We start from the raw sequence: 17,772 nt of genomic DNA, 5'->3' as shown, positions 1-17,772 counted from the left end.
AGTCCACAGGAGGTTTTATTCTAAAGCATGTGGAACTATTTGCTCTTCCATGACACTCTGACAGTGTTTGCTTTTATGTTGGAAAATATATTCTTCCAAAGATGGAAGTGTTGTCTCTGAAGCTATTATTTCCACGCATTCCATGCAGGATTTCTCACATGAGAAAAGACTGGTTAGAGCTGTCAGGGACACATCTTCAGAAGCATTGTCTTTCTCTTAAATAAACTGGAACTTGCATAAGACTATATACTTATAATTTGTGATTGGCCAAAAATTGAACCAAAGATTTTTCATAAAATGTTAATTTTTATTTTTTAGCATATTAAACCAGAATTACTTTTGCAGCTTAGTATGTAGAAGTTGCTTTGATGCAGGTAGCTCTATCTTCTTAAACCAGTTGTTACAATTGCTTTTTAAGTAAATTCAGTTATTCATAAAGGCTAAAATCCCAGCATTTTTAGATACCTTGGCTGAGTGTTCAGTAGCTCTTAATTCAGCTGTGTATTCATTTCAACTTAGACTAACCATGAGTGTGTGATCCATAAAGTTGCATTTTTTCCTGCCCATCTGGCATGTGAAAAAAATACAAAAATATGAAATGACACATGACTGTGGCTGTTTATTAAAGCACTAATTATAAAGGCAAACAACTGGGAACAACTCAAATGACCATCAATAGGTATTGGTAGGAAAAAAACTATTATGCAACCATATAGTAGGTTACTGTATATCTGTAACAGAATGAGGAAGTCTCTATGCTAAAAGACATAGTGCCAAGTTAGAGAAGTAATATACATAGAAATGTATAGCATGCTAATTGTGTGTAAGAAAGAAGAGAATATGTATGCTCATATTTTCAAAAATAAGCAATGGAAGGATAAAAATCAAAACCTAATAAAAAATGACTGCCTGTGGATTAGGGGAAGAACTAGGGGAAGGGGGTAAGAAAGGAAACCTAGACTTTTCTGAATGATGTTTTAATTTTGACTTTACAAGAATGTTTTATACAATCAAAAACCAAAATATTAATTATGAAAACAACAGAGCAAAAGATTTAAAAACTTTTTAAAAAGCTGAAACAAATGAACCTAACTGTTATATATCAAGTTGGTAGCATAATCACATGGAGAATTATTTCTCCAAGTGACTTTGTAGTGTTTTGACAGTTCATCAGTGGAACAAATCCTAAAATCAAAAAGAACCATCAATTTTAAATTGCGTAATTCATCTTAATAGTAGTGTTTATCTTATTATTTTGAAACTAATACAAAGGCAACTCAGAAAGAACAAGTAAGTCCTTTTGATCATATCTTTAAAGCCTAAGTAATATTCTTAGTGGAGAAGGCACTGGCATCCCACTCCAGTACTCTTGCCTGGAAAATCCCATGGATGGAGGAGCCTGGTAGGCTGCAGTTCATGGGGTCACTAAGAGTCGGACACAACTGAGCGACTTCACTTTCACTTTTCACTTTCATGCTTTGGAGAAGGAAATGGCAACCCACTCCGGTGTTCTTGCCTGGAGAATCCCAGGGACGGGGGAGCCTGGTGGGCTGCCGTCTCTGGGGTTGCACAGAGTCGGACACGACTGAAGCAACTTAGCAGCAGCAGCAATATTCTTAGAATAAAAGGAATGATATACAAATATAAAAGACTCAAAAAAGTATTATAATCTTGAATTCAGCTGGTAATATCAGCATAAACTTACATTTGTTTTTTCTCTCCTAAAAATACGTATTTCCTATCCCACCCACTGAAAAATATGAGAAGCAATGACAATCCAAAAACAATGGGAACCCCTACTGCTCAGGTTATTGTCTTTAAATAAATGTCATTTCCCACTAAAGGGAATCCAAGCCTCTTGGGGAAATGGCTGATTGCAAGTCTAAGACAGGAACTGTACAGGATGAACCTGGGACCTCTTCAGTTCAGTCGCTCAGACATGTCCAACTCTTTATGACCCCATTGACTGCAGCATGCCAGACCTCCCTGTCCATCACCAACTCTCAGAATTTACTCAAACTCATGTCCATTGAGTCGGTGATGCCATCCAACCATCTCCTTCTCTGTCGTGCCCTTCTCCTTCCACCTTCAATCTTTCCCAGCATCAGGGTCTTTTCAAATGAGTCAGTTCTTCACATCAGGTGGCCAAAATATTGGAGTTTCAGCTTCAGCATCAGTCCTTCCAATGAATATTCAGGACTAATTTCCTTTAAGATGGACTGGTTTGATCTTCTTGCAGTCTGAGGGACTCTCAAGAGTCTTCTCCAACACCACAGTTCAAAAGCATCAATTCTTCAGCACTCAGCTTTCTTTATATCCAACTCTCACATCCATACATGACTACTGGAAAAACCATAGCCTTGACTAGATGGACCTTTGTTGGCAAAGTAATGTCTCTGCTTTTTAATATGCTGTCTAGGTTGGTCATAACTTTTCTTCCAAGGAGCAAGCGTCTTTTAATTTCATGGCTGGGGTCACCATCTGCAGTGATTTTGGAGCCTCAAAAAATAAAGTCTGTCACTGTTTCCACTGTTTCCCCATCTATTTGCCATGAAGTGATGGGACAGGATGCCATGATCTTAGTTTTCTGAATGTTGAACCTTAAGCCAACTTTTTCACTCTCCTCTTTCACTTTCATCAAAAGATTCTAGTTCTTCTTCATTTTCTCCCATAAGGGTGGTGTCATCTGCATATCTGAGGTTATTGATATTTCTCCTGGGAATCTTGATTCCAGCTTGTGCTTCCTCTAGCCTAGCACTTCTCATGATGTACTTTGCATATAAGTTAAGTAAGCAAGGTGACAATATACAGCCTTGACGTACTCCTTTCCCAATTGGGAGCCAATCTGTTGTTCCATGCCCAGTTCTAACTGTTGCTTCCTGACTTGCATACAGATTTTTCAAGAGGCAGGTCAGGTGGTCTGGTATTCCCATCTCTTTCAGAATTTTCCACAGTTTATTGTGATCCACACAGTCAAAGGCTTTGACATAGAAAGTAGAAATAGCGCAGAAATAAAGCAGAAATAGATGTTTTTCTGGAACTTTCTTGCTTTTTCCATGATCCAGAGGATGTTGGCAATTTGATCTCTGGTTCCTCTGCCTTTTCTAAAACCAGCTTGAACATCTGAAAGTTCACGGTTCACATACTGTTGAAGCCTACCTTGGAGAATTTTGAGCATTACTTTACTAGCATGTGAGATGAGTGCAGTTGTGCAGTAGTTTGAACATTCTTTGCATTGCCTTTCTTTGGAATTGGAATGAAAACTGACCTTTTCAGTCCTGTGGCCACTGCGGAGTTTTCCAAATTTGCTGGCATGTTGAGTGCAACACTTTTCACAGCATCATCTTTTAGGATTTGAAATAGCTCAACTGGAATTCCATCACCTCCACTAGCTTTGCTTGTAGTGATCCTTCCCAAAGCCCACTTGACTTCACGCTCCAGGATTTCTGGCTCTATTTGGGTGATCATACCATCGTGATTATCTTACCAGTCTTCGTGGGACCTCTTACCAGTCTTAACAAAAGAGGTCATATCAGAAGAGTGCTCCCACTCTCCCAGTGTTCATATCCAAGAGGCTACCACGTGGCAAAGGTAGAATCAAAATGCGAAGATGACGCCCACGGACTGAAATGCATTAAATATATAATTATTCATGAGCTCATAATGGTCACCTTTGGACCAGAATTGATCAATAAAGAGAAAGAATTAAACACTCTGCTTTTTCCTGTACAGACTATATTTCAGTCATAAAATAGTCAATGAGGGAAATTCTTTAGACCAGAGTTAATAAATATGGTACAAATAATAGAATTAGAAAAAAAAAATCACCATTTTGCAGTGCCTAATAAAATAATGGATTTAAGCAGCAATCATTAATGTCTGCTAAAACCATTAAGTGAAAGTTTAGTGGAGAACTTAATAATAGGGTAGGACTGACATCATCTTGAACACACTGATCAAGCTTAACATCATTAAAAGTGGAAGAAGCACATCCTAATCTGATGTATTTGGTATTACACAGCACTACCTGTGATGTATGCTTGACCAAAAGAAACTGAAGCTCATACTTAAGCCTGGCTAGATCTAACTGCTGGTTTACAGAAAATATGAAGGATAGAAGAACATGTTAAATAACACCATGATAATAAAATCAGCAAAATCCAGAATATAGAAAATTTTAGAGGCTAAATGATCCATTTTCTCCAATAAATAAATGACAATGAAAGGAAGGGTTGGTGGACTGTTTGTGATTAAAAGGAATTTAAGATACTTGTTGACTAAGTATAATATGTGGACTTTGTTTAGATCCTGTTTCAGATGAACCAACTGTTAAAAAAAAAAAAAACACTTTTCTTGGGCAATCAGTAAAAATTAAACATGGACTATACAGAACAATATTAAGGAATTGTTCCTAATAATCTTGGACTTAAAGATAGTATTGTAGTTATGTTGCTGGTTTTTTTTCCTTAAGCCCTTATCTGAGATGCCTACTAAAATATTTAGGGGTAACATGGCAAGAACTGACTCACTGGAAAAGACCCTGCTGTTGGGAAAGATTGAGGGTAAGAGGAGAAGTAGGGTTCAGAGGATGAGATGGTTCAATGGAATCACCAACTCAATGAACATGAGCATCAGCAAACTCCAGGAAATAGTGAAGGACAGGGAAGTCTGGCATGCTGGAGGAGCCTGGCAGGCTACAGTTCATGGGGTCACAAGAGTTGGACATGATGTAGCAACTAAACCACCAATATATCAATGCCTACTTCAATTTTTGGGGGGAGTGGACCTGAAGTATTTAAAATTAAATCCCACCATAATGCCACTGGAGAAGGAAATGGCAACCCACTCCAGTATTCTTGCCTAGAGAATCCTGTGGACAGAGGAGCCTGGTGGGCTGCTGTCCATAAGGTAGCATAGAGTCGGACATGACTGAAGTGACTTAGCATGCATGCATGCGTTGGAAAAGGAAACGGCAACCAACTCCAATATTCTTGCCTGGAGAATCCCAGGGACAGAGGAGCCTGGTGGACTGCCGTCTGTGGGGTCGCACAGTCAGACACCACTGAAGGGACTTAGCAGCAGCAATGCCATGTTCTTGTTGTTCAGTCACTCAGTCATGTCTGACTTTACGACCCCATGGAAGGGAAACCCATTGATAGATTAAATAATAAGAAGAAAATTAATATATAATTAGTTAAAATTAACATAATTAGTATAAATATAATTATATATCGTTATACCAGAGGCTTCCCTGGTAGCTCAGTTAGTAAAGAATCTGCCTGCAGTGCATGAGACCCGGGTTCGATCCCTGTGTCAGGAAGATCCCTTGGAGAAGGAATGTTCTATTTGTGGATCTCTAGGGGTAAAATGTTTCTGTTATAACTTAACCATAATGTCTTTTTTTTTAATCCAGTTAAATTTTGTAAGTCATAATATTACTTCATAGAAGGAACATTGTTTAGGTATAGTGCTGTTAACAAGCTTCCACATCAAAATACATGGACATTATATGCTCTCTTTTAGACCAAACCACCCTGGTAGAACAAGTAAAAAGAGTCAAAGAAATTGAAGCCATTGAAAGTGATTCTTTTGTTCAGCAAACATTCAGATCAAGTAAAGAAATCAAAAAGGTAAGTTTTCATCCAGGCATTATGAATAAGCCTTTACATTCCAACTAAAGAGAAGCTTTATTAATGGATTTTACTTAAATATAAGTTCTTCTAGTAGATGAAGTAGGGCAAGAGAGTGTCAGTGTGTTATTGAGAGAAAAAAATGAATCAGTGAGAATCAGTTTGTTTAAATTGTTAAAAAAAAAAACCTGTAAAAATGTTTCTGATGGTATTTTTATTTTAAAATTCACCAAGAAGACAAAGTAAAATGTCAACATGACAGTTCTATAGCAGTAATGTGCATTTTGTGAACATACACCATTTTCTTTTCAAATGGATACATCTGCTTTTTGAATTGACATTGCTAGAGAAAAATTAGAAAAGAACTTTAACAATAAAATTATTGCCCAAATAGTAACATATATCTATCTACACTCTTTGTCTATATATGGGTATCACTTACTCAACTCTAATAAAAGGAGCTTTCGTTGGCATTTTATTTCTGTTGAGTATTTGATTTATTCTTTCAATCATTATCAGGGTTATTTTTTGGAATTTGTGTTCTTTTAGGAAGAAAAGGCTGTCTACTGTGAAATACATGTATTCTTTAATATCACACATATAATGAAGATGTGCTATAGTTATTACTTATTCAAAAATATTCTGCATCTGTAGATATATTAATGACTGTGTGTATGACATTCTCCTGATGAATGTATTGGATTGGCCAAAAAGTTCATTCAGATTCTTTTGTAAGATGGTACGGTACGGGAAAACCCAAATGAACTTTTTGGCCAACCCAATATCATAATTCATTCATTTTGTTTCCTCTGATAAGTAGATATTTAAACAGTTGTAAGTTTGGAGGTATTATATATATGTTTGTGAATATCCATTATTATCACCAGAGGATAAATTTTTCAAGATGGAATTATTTGTTAAAGGTTAATATTGTTGATTTTCATACCTGTTTCCAAAGTCATTCTCCCAAAATACTGTATCAGTTCAAATTCCACCCCGAAGTACAGGGAGAAGTGTGCCTCTCACACCCTGGTTAACTCCTAACTTTTTAAGTCAGACTTTTTCATGCTTACTGACCTAATAGGTAAAAATTGACCTTTTGTTGTTCTGTTAGCATTTTATTTTATTGTTAGTGAGATGGATGGCTTTTCAGTTGCCATATATATTTTAAAATGATTCATTCTGGAGACATGAATTGAGCATGTGCAAGACGCCAGGATGCACTAGCCAACCTTGGTTAGTCCATGCCCCTGCCCTGTTATTTCACTGATTTCGTTTGAACATTTTGTAGTTTGCCGCCACAATCTCTGAAGAAAAAGGAGCTGTGAAATGCACATTCATAAATATAGCTGCCCATTTTATTTAATATCTTACTTGTACATGTTATGGGGTCATTCACTTCTCCTAGTAGAATTGTAATTTATTTTGAAGTTGACTTCAACAGTATTTGTTTTCTAGAGTTTACCTTGACTTCCCAGTTCTCACCAGACACACTTAAGATAAACTAGCATTTTCTTTCTGTGGAACTATTTATTCCTCTAGGGTTAATACACTGAGTCTTCTTCTAAATAACTTTTTCCCATTTGGTATTAATTATTAATATAATAAATTTATTTGCAGTTCTGTTCCTCTCTTCCAAGATAATAGCAGTTCTTCCAGTAACTAGTAAAATTGACAGTGATTGAGGAAATTGATCCAAACCCTGTTTAATATAGTGGAAAGAGCATGAACTTTGGACTCAAGATCTGCCTTTGAACTTAACTTTTACACTTCCTACCATAATTTATGATCTAGAGCAAACCTCATCCTCTTTCTAAGCCTCTGTTTCCAAATTCATAACATTAAGCTAATAATATCTACTTTTTAGAGTAATTGAGAATTAAATATAATGATTATCAAATATCTAACATGTTTCTTAATCCATTAAATGTTTATTTTTAAATTATAGACTAGCATCTAAATTATTTGATATTTAAGTATGTTCTACACACCAAGTATGTATAGTGCATACAAAACTTGAAAAGTTCTACTGTAGGTATTCAATCCATCTTAAGTATAAACTTTACTTCATTTATGTTTTTCTGATATGCCTCTTAGTTTCCCTGAGTCTCCTTGCTCACAAATCAGAGACCTTGCTGATAAACACAGAAATTCTTCAGAATTTCTTAAAAGACTTCTGAAATGTATAAATGTAATAATATCTATATATTTTAATTTCAGGATTAGTAAATTTTCTACCTTGTTATATTCCCAAGAAAAGTTTTAAAATATTATTTCCTATGGTTATTAATCTTAAGATAACTGATTAAATCCAAGAGAAAAACTGTTCTTCCCAAATTTATAACAAACCCTTTGTGTAGTTAAATGGGCTTCCTATGAAAGCAATATAAAGGAATTTCACCTACCTCTCTCATCAGAGGGACCACCATTATTAATTATTTTAATAATCAGCTTTTATTTGCTTTAGTTTTTAGTGCTGAGTTGGGATTTACTCAGTTTCAATATGGCTTTTCTTACACTTCCAATTCAGATGCCACAGTTAAGGATTAAGAGGACAAGGATGGAACCCCTAGGGGGTCTCTTCATTTTGTAAGCAACCTTAAGAAATCTGTGTAAGGGAAACCCACCTTCTGTCTCAACTATCTTTTAAAAAGAATTTCCCCTTAACAATAATTCATAGAAAGACAGAAAATTGGAACAGGCTAGCTCTTGGCTGGATAAGAATGACAGAGAAGCAGAAGCAGCCTCAAAATATTAATCCAGCACTGAGAGTTGAGCCACTTAGAAATATGTTTAGTTTAAATATTTTACCAATAATTTTATTTATTTCCTCTAAAATGCAAACCAGATTACAATAAATCTTGCATTTAGCAATTAGGAAGCAGTGGTCAAAAGCATTAGATGGAGGGTCAGACGTGGAGCCACATTCTGATTCTGCCATTTACTGACTATATCCTTCAACTATGTAATAGTTTCATTACACCTTGACTCTCTTCTCTTAAAATGGGGATAATACCTGTAGCAGAGGTTTTTATGAGGATGAACAAGATATTTACATAAAACAGTTAACCACATGCCTGACATATATAAATATTCAAGAAAAGAAAGCTGTTGCCACGCCTCGTCTTCCTGCTACTAATCCGCCTTCTCTCACTGAAGACCAAGTGCTGGATGTGTGTGCGACTTCCTTCAGAGCTATTTTAGACACAAAAATTTCCATTTTAGTTCTGCCAGAGATTGTTTTATGTAATTTTTTTATGTTCTCTAGACCTAAAATTCTCCTTACTTGAGGCTTGGTGATGTACTGTATTACCAAGCAAAGAGTTTTAAAATTACTTTACACAGTAACTTACTGGTTTCGTGTATAGACATCAGCTTGAAACCTGTTTGTTTCGACACAGCCATTTGGAAATGTTAAAGCAGTAAGCAAATGGTATAAAACAATGTTGTATCCCAACCCCACTTTTTCATATATATTTAAATAACAACTAAAATAATAATTACCATTATAATGCCTACCATTATACTAGACATTTAACTTTTATAATTTAACTAGTATCCTAGTAACATTTATAACTGAGATTCAGCAAATTTTATAATGCATGGTTAAATCTAATAAATGATTGAAAGCAGCATCCAAACCAAATTTGTCCAACACCAGAACCCACTTTTTTCCTACTGATTAAATGTCTCTCATAATTGTAACTCAATGCATATTCCCTGTTAAGTTATAAAGAAAGCATGCCTTGAAGTGACCCTAACAGGGGAATATGCTAAAAAGCCTCAGAAGATGGCATTTACCTTGGTAAATGTACAGTAAGGCTAATAAAATATTAGCTATCCAACCCTGGACTTGTATTAGTCATCGCATATCAAAATCATCAGAAGAGCAGTGATGGGCCAGCAAAGCATAAATTCGCACTGGACTGTAATATAAAACAGTGGGCCAATTTATTAGTTTAGAAAGTGATATCCCTTCCATTTGCTAAAATGTCTGTGTCTGCAATATGAGGTAAAGATTCAGGATATCCAAGAAGATGAATTATTTATCAGGAGATGACTTAGCAAAGGGAGGTAAATTATCTAGAGGACCATTTCATCCAGGTCATGGGGAGATCTTATGGGCTATCCTTTTCTTGAAAATTAAATTATGACCCAAATTTCAACATCCTTTTCTCCTGGACAATTCTACACACGTTGGTATAAAATTTGTATCTCTAAAGAAGGCTTTTGTATAACCTAATGATAATGGTAGAGTCTTCAGCTGTATAAATTCCACTAATTTAACTAGGGAGATATTACCAGAAACGTGGCTATCACCAGTGACATGCTAGATGGTGTGTCTCCTGCAACACATTGATTTAACTAGTTTTAACTCTCTACCATCCTATTTCTCCAATGTGAGTAGATAGACAATCAGATAGTTCCCGATATATCATCAACTTGAGGAACCAAGATGCGACTTGTTTTCAGACTGCTCTCCCAGATAAACTTATTATCAGTTATTCAGTCCTAACGTATTTGGCTGATATCCACCAGTGTTCAAAAAGGGTACCTAACTAAGCAGCATGGTCATTTGTTCTTTTACTTACAAAGTGCATTTTAAAACAAATTGTTCCAAACTGAACCACCAGGTGGCAGTGCTACTTGAAGCCAGATGTTTGGTCGTGGGCTGGCCATATTGAGGGTTTTTTAAAGTCAAATTTTCTCTAAAACAGCTTTCCTCACTTAAAGAAGCAATTAATCATTTTCCTCATGCATTTTTAAATTAGCCATTATTAAATAATAACTTTTATGTTCTGATCCTAACCATTGAGAACTTTATGTTTTCTTTTTATACCTTATGTATATAAGCATACTGTGTAGGTAAAAACAAAATCAGATTACCTGATTTTTATAATAGAATGTTATCTCTGCCACCTGAATATGTGCAGTCTGCATCTTTGGCAACTAGAATAACAACACTTCACAATTTTTCAAGGTTGTTCTATATGGACAGCAGTCTCCTAGCTGAGCCCTTCATAGCCTGGCCTAGTTACGCAGAACAGTATGCCCACTTCAGTATTTTTGCTTGGAGAATTCCATGGACAGGGGAGCCTGGCGGGCTACAGCCCGTGGGATCGCACAGTCAGACATGACTGAAATGATTAGGCATGCATGTACACATACTCTTTCATTCCCTGTATGGCAACACATAATTTTAAAAAATTGTGTCTTGGACCTCACTGGGCTAGGATACTTCCCCACTTCCCTCTCTGCGGAATATGGGGTTTTACTGTTACATGCCTTCAGTTTTATAAAAAGTCAGTGTCATATCACTTAGGGCTATGAGTCTTCTGTGACCATTATTTTGGAGATGTAGTAATGTTAGAGGTCTGGGGAAAAATATATTGGCTGCAAAATAAAAGAAAAAAACTTCCAAATCAAATTTACCAAATATTTCTTTAAACATCTCTGTTGTAACTTGTTGCAATTTTCTTTATATATATATATTGGTATTTTTTGTTAGAGATCTGTCACCCCTTCAGCAAAATGTCATCTTCAGTTTGGACATGGAACATGTCTTCTATTCTCCCTGGTGTACCCAGTGCTAAGCAATTAGTAGTGCTTAGTAAGTACTGGTTAAATAGACGAATCTCCAACTCTGAGATAAATCACTCTAATAACTAATTCATGCATATTTCATTTTCTAGATGTTTTCCCCAGTGACATCTGTTTTACACTTCATTCAGAGAAGTGGATGTTCAGAAGTAGGAAAGTCAACAAAACATGGAAATTGAAAAGCTATAGGTTTAGAACAATGGGTGTAGAAAAAAAAAGGCTAGTCAATTATCTAGAGTTTTTAAATTTTAACTTTTAATTCCAACTTCTCATCTAGTTTATCTCATCATTCATTTCATATTATCCCTGCAGCCTTGCTGTTAATTAGGCACTTCCCTGACCTCCTAGCTCAGGGAAGGAGATGTTGAAATTAACCTGAGCAGCACTACACTCTTGGTTCTTTCCAAGCAGGCATGATGATTTATTAGTCTTTGTCCCTGGTACCAAGCACAGTACCTGGCCTATAATATTTTATACAGTGGAATAGGATTCAACCACAAACAGGAATGAAATACTGATATACATGTTAAATGAAAGAAGCCAGTCACACACACACACAAAAACACATATTGTATGATTCCTTTTATATAAAATGTGCAGAATAGACAAATCCATAAAGACAGAAAGTAAATAAGTGGTTGCCTAGGGGTGTCAGAGTTGGGGAGAAATGGGGAGCAGTGACTGCTAATGGGTATGTGTTTTTTTAGGAGGGTTATACAAATGTTCTAAAGTTGTTTGGAGTGATAGTTTCAGAACTCTGCTGATGTAATAAAAGCAATATGAATTGTGATATGGAATTATATTTCAGTAAGGCAGTTAAAAGACTCTGATGCTGGGAGGGATTGGGGGCAGGAGGAGAAGGGGACAACAGAGGATGAGATGGCTGGATAGCATCACCGACTCGATGGACATGAGTTTGAGTGAACTTTGGGAGTTGATGATGGACAGGGAGGCCTGGCGTGCTGCAATTCATGGGGTCGCAAAGAGTCGTGCACGGCTGAGTGACTGAACTGAACTGAACTGAACTGAAGGCACTTATTTAAGAAATAGTAATAAAAATCTTTGGATTTGCTTTTTATACCTAAAGAGACCAGCTCGGTGGAGATTTGTTGCCTACTTGTTTTGATTAATAGAATTTACATCTGTGTAATGTATATACTTTTTCAAGAGTATAGACTCATAAGTACAAATTTCTTAAGAAAAATATGTTGATTGTAAGAATAATATTTTCACAGTTTCTTTGTATTTGTTTGCTTGTTTGAGGAATAGTCTGTTATTCAGTATCCTAGGGCCATGTTGCAGTTAGTATCATCTCAAAGGAGGCCAGTTGAGCAATTATTATTCAAAATCTAAAGTGTTTTATGTTTCAGTCAGTAGAAGCTAGTGAAGTGAAGCATGCAGCAGCCACATCAGGACCTGCATCAGTGGTGGCTGATCCACCGAGTAATGAAAAGGAAATAGACCCAAGTAGCATCCCTACTGCTATCAAGTACCAAGATGACAATTCTCTGGCTCATCCAAATGTAAGACCCTTAAGCTTTAAGAATGTCAGTTTAAGTCTAGTTCACTGAAGTCAATTCAGACTGCTGTTCTTTTGGGCTGGTGACAAGAAGACCATTGAAGAAAATGGATTCATATGTTCATATTTGCCAAACATAAGACAGCTCACCCCCAGCCCTTAGAGCTGTTACCAGTATTTGAATCTGGTTTGGGCCACCCTATGTTACCTGATTTCTAGAAGATTCTTTATGTGGTTAAGAAAAATAGACAAAAGAGAGTTTTGTTTCATTTTTTTCATCTGGCACTAAAAGATCTAATTCTGGCTCTGCTTATTGACTTATTGGCTTATTGGCTGTGGGCATGTCATTAATGTCATATTGTGCTGTCTTCTGTGAATTAGGGTCATACCACTCTGTCTCTCAGAAAGTTTGTAGGAAATAAACTTTACAAAATGAAATGTAAAATTGCTAATAGTTTTTATATTAGTCCTTTCAAACTTTCCAAGGGTTATTCCAAATAGATGATCTTCAGTTAAGAAGTCATCAAGAGTTAAGTAGCATCTAAATGTTGTGCTAAAGGATGTATTCTATAAAGATGATTTGTAAGATCAAATCCAAGTTATCTGGCAAACAATGATATTTTTCTTCTTTTTTTTTTTTTTTTTCATTTCAGTTATTTATTGAGAAAGCTGATGCTGAGGAAAAATGGTTCAAGAGATTAATCGCTCTCCGACAAGAAAGGCTAATGGGCAGTCCTGTGGCCTAAAATAATATTCATGTGGTTGAATTAACAGTAACATTGGAAATTTAGGTTTTTAAATCCTAGTATTAACTTTTTACTCTTAAAAATAATTTAGCTGATTATATAAAAAGGGTAATCTCATTTCATTCTTTTCTCATGTAGGCTCTACTAGTTGATTTGAACTTAAACATTGTGAGTATTGAAACTAGTATAAAGTTTAAGAATGCATGAAAATGTCATACTGTTAATAAAGCTAATCCTAGAAGTATTAGTATTAAAATAAATGGTATACAGTAGTGTCTCTGAGTACAGTTTGAAAAATATCAAGTTGCTGTTTTAAGACACAATTTTGATTAGTCGTGAATATAAAAGAATCAAACTATATGCTGTATAAGTGTGAGATTTCATCTTCCATGTATTTTAAAACCATCTGGAATGTTTTATTTCACCTTACTGCAAAATTTTAAGCACAATAACAAGCACTGTAAACAATCTAAGCAGAATGAGCCGTGCTAATCTTAGAGGAATAATACATTTAGTGAAAAAGCTACTTGAAAATTAAATAAATTGATTGTTTGTTTGCTTTGAGATCAGCTTTTAATAGGTGCTTCTTTGGTACATGTTAGCAGTTCGCAGCTCCTTCTTTCGAAAATTACACATTCACACTAGACCTAACCAGTTGACCAAATATTCATGATGGAGAACCATTTCTGACAAAACTGGTAAGAGCTCTCACTTCAGCCTTACTTAACCAACTGCTGTATACTGCAGAAGAATCCAGCTAATTGTAATTTTGATAAGGCTATCTGTCATTGTAGAATGCCTTTCTCTGGTGGCTGAATGAAAATCAGGTATGCATTCCATACTGAACATGCCAGAGATAAAGGCTTTTAGGCCTATCTTACAAACTAGTTTTCAACAGCTGACATGAATATTTCCCTTTTCTATTCTGCTCAATTTTGTATCTGTGAAGCTAAGAACAGAAGCTAAGCATGAAAAGTTCTTGGGCTCAGATTACCAATATATAGGACATTTTGATGCCATCTTTTTATATTTCTGAAACTGCTAAAATTGTAATCCCTGTTAAAAATGAAAACTCTAAATAACTTAAAATCAATTGCAAAAGGGTTGGAAACAGACTAATGACAAAATACTTGCTTTCCATGCAAACATGTTTCCATTTTCTCAATATACACTAGTGGATATTTTTCCTTAGTTATAAGTAAAGTGCCCAGTATGAGCTCAGGTTTGTGTGATTTTTAACATATACAAATTTTTAGTGACTTTAAAAAGGGACCACAGTTACTGAATAATTTTATATTTCATTATTACATAACAAATAGTAACAGAACTATCACCCTTTGGGGAAGTATTTTTTAGTGGTCTGGGCAAGAATACAGTTTGTCATTTGGGCCACTAATGATTCTCCAGAGAAGGTGGACTAGGCATTTTTTCTCAGAATGCCTGATATTCCTCATATATAAAATAGTGAAAATACTATGATCCACTTTAATTATACTTAACATCAGAGTTCCTCTTTGGCAAGTAGTCTAAATACAGAGGTTTGAACTGCAGTAGATTTATATTTTCGGAGAAGGCAATGGCACCCCACTCCAGTACTCTCACCTGGAATATCCCATGGACAGAGGAGCCTGGTAGGCTGCAGTCCATGGGGTCACTAGAGTCGGACATGACTGAGCGACTTCACTTTCACTTTTCACTTTCATGCACTGGAGAAGGAAATGGCAACCCACTCCAGTGTTCTTGCCTGGAGAATCCCAGGGATGGCGAAGCCTGGTGGGCTGCCGTCTATGGGGTTGCACAGAGTCAGACACGACTGAAGCGACTTAGCAGCAGCAGCAGATTTATATTTTAAAACTAAATTTTTCATGAGATAGAGAATCATTATTTTTTTAATTAACTAAACTTTAGTCCCTGCAGGAACTCAATGACTGCCGGGGTCCAGCCCCGGTGGATCCAGGGAATTCGAAGGCCCTTGGCAAATGACTGTTCCCCTTCTTCCTGATTTCCAATGTGATTTATTTTAATGTATTATTAACTTTGTTTACCCGAATTCCTGTTGAAGACTACAGTGTTACCACATAAGTGAAATCAAATTTAATGAAAAAGACTTCATAGACCACTATCAAATATATCACCAAATTCAAGGTGATCTATGCAGGCCTTCTTTAATATCCTAATATAATGAATCTATAAAACAGAACAATTCCTTTCATATCAGTTGATTACTGGCAACAGTTTCGACTTACATGAGATCTCAAAGTACTTTTTGAAACGTTGACTTCATACAAAATGATGAGAACTATATATACAAGTTTTCATTTCTGAACAAGTGTGTTCTCAGGGAAAATGGAAGAATAACATTTTTTTCTCTGGCCTTCTCTAGTCAGGAGGAAGCAAATGCCCAAGGATATGAGAAGAGAGCACTTTGAGTCATTCACCTACTTCTCTTTAGCATCCCAGCAGGTGAAATGAGGATACTGATAGCAGAAATGCCTGCTTTGATTTTTCAGTAAAGTAACACAAAAGAAAGCCCTTGATAGAAAAAATGTACTATTTATGCCAAGGGAGTATTTTGTCATGGTGGCCCATCTTAATGAAATATGGAACAAATGGTTGCATGTGTAATTATTTGAGAAGCTACACTCCAGCTTCAGTGTACTCCTTGTGTCTGCTTGAACTGCCATGGCCAGTAGACCCCAGCTTTGTCCCTGGATTTCCCTGATCTCCCTCTCTGCCAAGACCACAAGAAGCACCAAATGCTCTGCAGTTAGTAACCTACTGTCTGCTTACTCGAGGAATCTCAGGTCTTCTTCAGTCAGACTTATCCACTTACTCATTAATATTTTTCTAACTACCTAGTTTTTGCTGGACAGAGTAAGGGTGATTGGGTATACATGGTGAATCCAATGGGGATCCTGCCTTCAGGAGGTTTAGTTATGAAGCCTAGACATATGTATGACATAAAAGATATAATAGTTAGTGACAGGGAGAGGACATGGTTGCAAAGAAGAAAGTTGGAAAATTAAGGAAGTTAATGTAAGTTAGAAAATTAAGGAAGACTTCATGGGTGAGATCACAGCTAAATGGAGACTTGAAGTATGAAAAGCCCCTGGAGCCACAGAATCTCTCAGCCATCCACTTCCATCTTCCTGCTAGCTGCTCAAGGAGGCTGGAAACTGTTGCACTTCCCACCCTGGAAAGAGTCCCTCATGTAAAAGACCCAAATGGCCGTTCCCTCTCCATCTTATTAAAAATCGTGGCAAAATCTTAGGTTCCTGGTTACCCTCTAGCCTTCTCTGATTGTTGCTTCCTTTTGGTGGAGAATCAGAGGAGTAAGCCAATTTGGCCACTGTCTTCTATCACCACCATGCTTGCGTGAAACGTGCAATGGTAGCTGACAGAGACTTTCAGTACTTCTGAGAATGAATTGCATCTGCCATTAAGGCTTGCACAGCCATGGGGCCGCTGTGTGTTTCCTGACCCTGTTTGGTTTCGCAGCGTGTATTGTTATAAAAGACATTGTTTTGGAGAGAAATGATACAATCCATTTGCATATGGTTAAACCCCTTGCCAGACTTCACTTTGGTTTGGATATCAAGTGAAAATCTTTAAGTGAGCAGCTAAGATAGTAACAAAAGCTAGAAATGAAACGAGACACTGGACATTTTTGGTCACTAAACTATGGATGAATTGATCTGGAATTCTTATACCCATGTTACTCCTTCCTTCTCCGCTGCCTTGCCACCCCAAAATTCTTTGTGAGTGTGACATAAGAGGTTTTGAACCATCTCTTGGCCATTACTCAATAGATACAGCTCTTGGATTATTTCAGAAATTTTAAATGCCATTCTTTAAATGTAACTCTACTTATTACTCTTTGGAACTTCCTTGTGGAATAATGGAAAAGCAACTCATCTTGATAAGAAGACATCTGAGTCTTTACAGAAGAACAGAAATAAAAATGGAGGTAAGAAAGAACTCTGTGAATTCTCTACTCATCTTCACTTTTATCATAGAGATGGATGTTGATCAGTATTCTGTTTGGTGGAGTTTTTTTTTCCAAATCAAAGAAAATGCTCTGTCATCTTATATTTCCAAGTTATTTTTGCTATCATTGATCCTATGATCAAGAATCTAGCCCTTGCCTGACACAAAGAAAGCTCTCAATAAATATTTTTTCAATGAAGGAAAAATGAATTTGCCCATCTGAAATGAGCAGTCTGTTTAACAATATGCCTATTTATATTACTCAGCCTATTTGGAGCCGAAAATAAAT

General features: G+C 36.3%; 1 protein-coding gene across 2 annotated transcripts in view; it reads left to right on the top strand.

Annotated features, from left to right (window-relative positions):
- RSRC1 (arginine and serine rich coiled-coil 1) overlaps positions 1-14,060 on the top strand; it is a 434,626-nt gene extending 420,566 nt beyond the window's left edge. The window contains exons 8-10 of one of the 2 annotated variants that reach the window (XM_055569240.1): positions 5,524-5,630; positions 12,587-12,754; positions 13,404-14,060. In XM_055569240.1, the coding sequence (XP_055425215.1) occupies positions 5,524-5,630; positions 12,587-12,754; positions 13,404-13,496 (368 nt within the window). In that variant the 3' untranslated portion in view covers positions 13,497-14,060. The remainder of the gene's footprint in view (positions 1-5,523; positions 5,631-12,586; positions 12,755-13,403) is intronic. The other variant, XM_055569241.1, reaches the window with a different exon arrangement.
- Positions 14,061-17,772: the final 3,712 nt, after the last annotated feature.

The sequence above is a fragment of the Bubalus kerabau genome, chromosome 2 (genome assembly GCF_029407905.1).
Source record: "Bubalus kerabau isolate K-KA32 ecotype Philippines breed swamp buffalo chromosome 2, PCC_UOA_SB_1v2, whole genome shotgun sequence".
NCBI lineage: Eukaryota > Metazoa > Chordata > Mammalia > Artiodactyla > Bovidae > Bubalus > Bubalus kerabau.
This window is presented reverse-complemented; position numbering and strand designations above follow the sequence as displayed.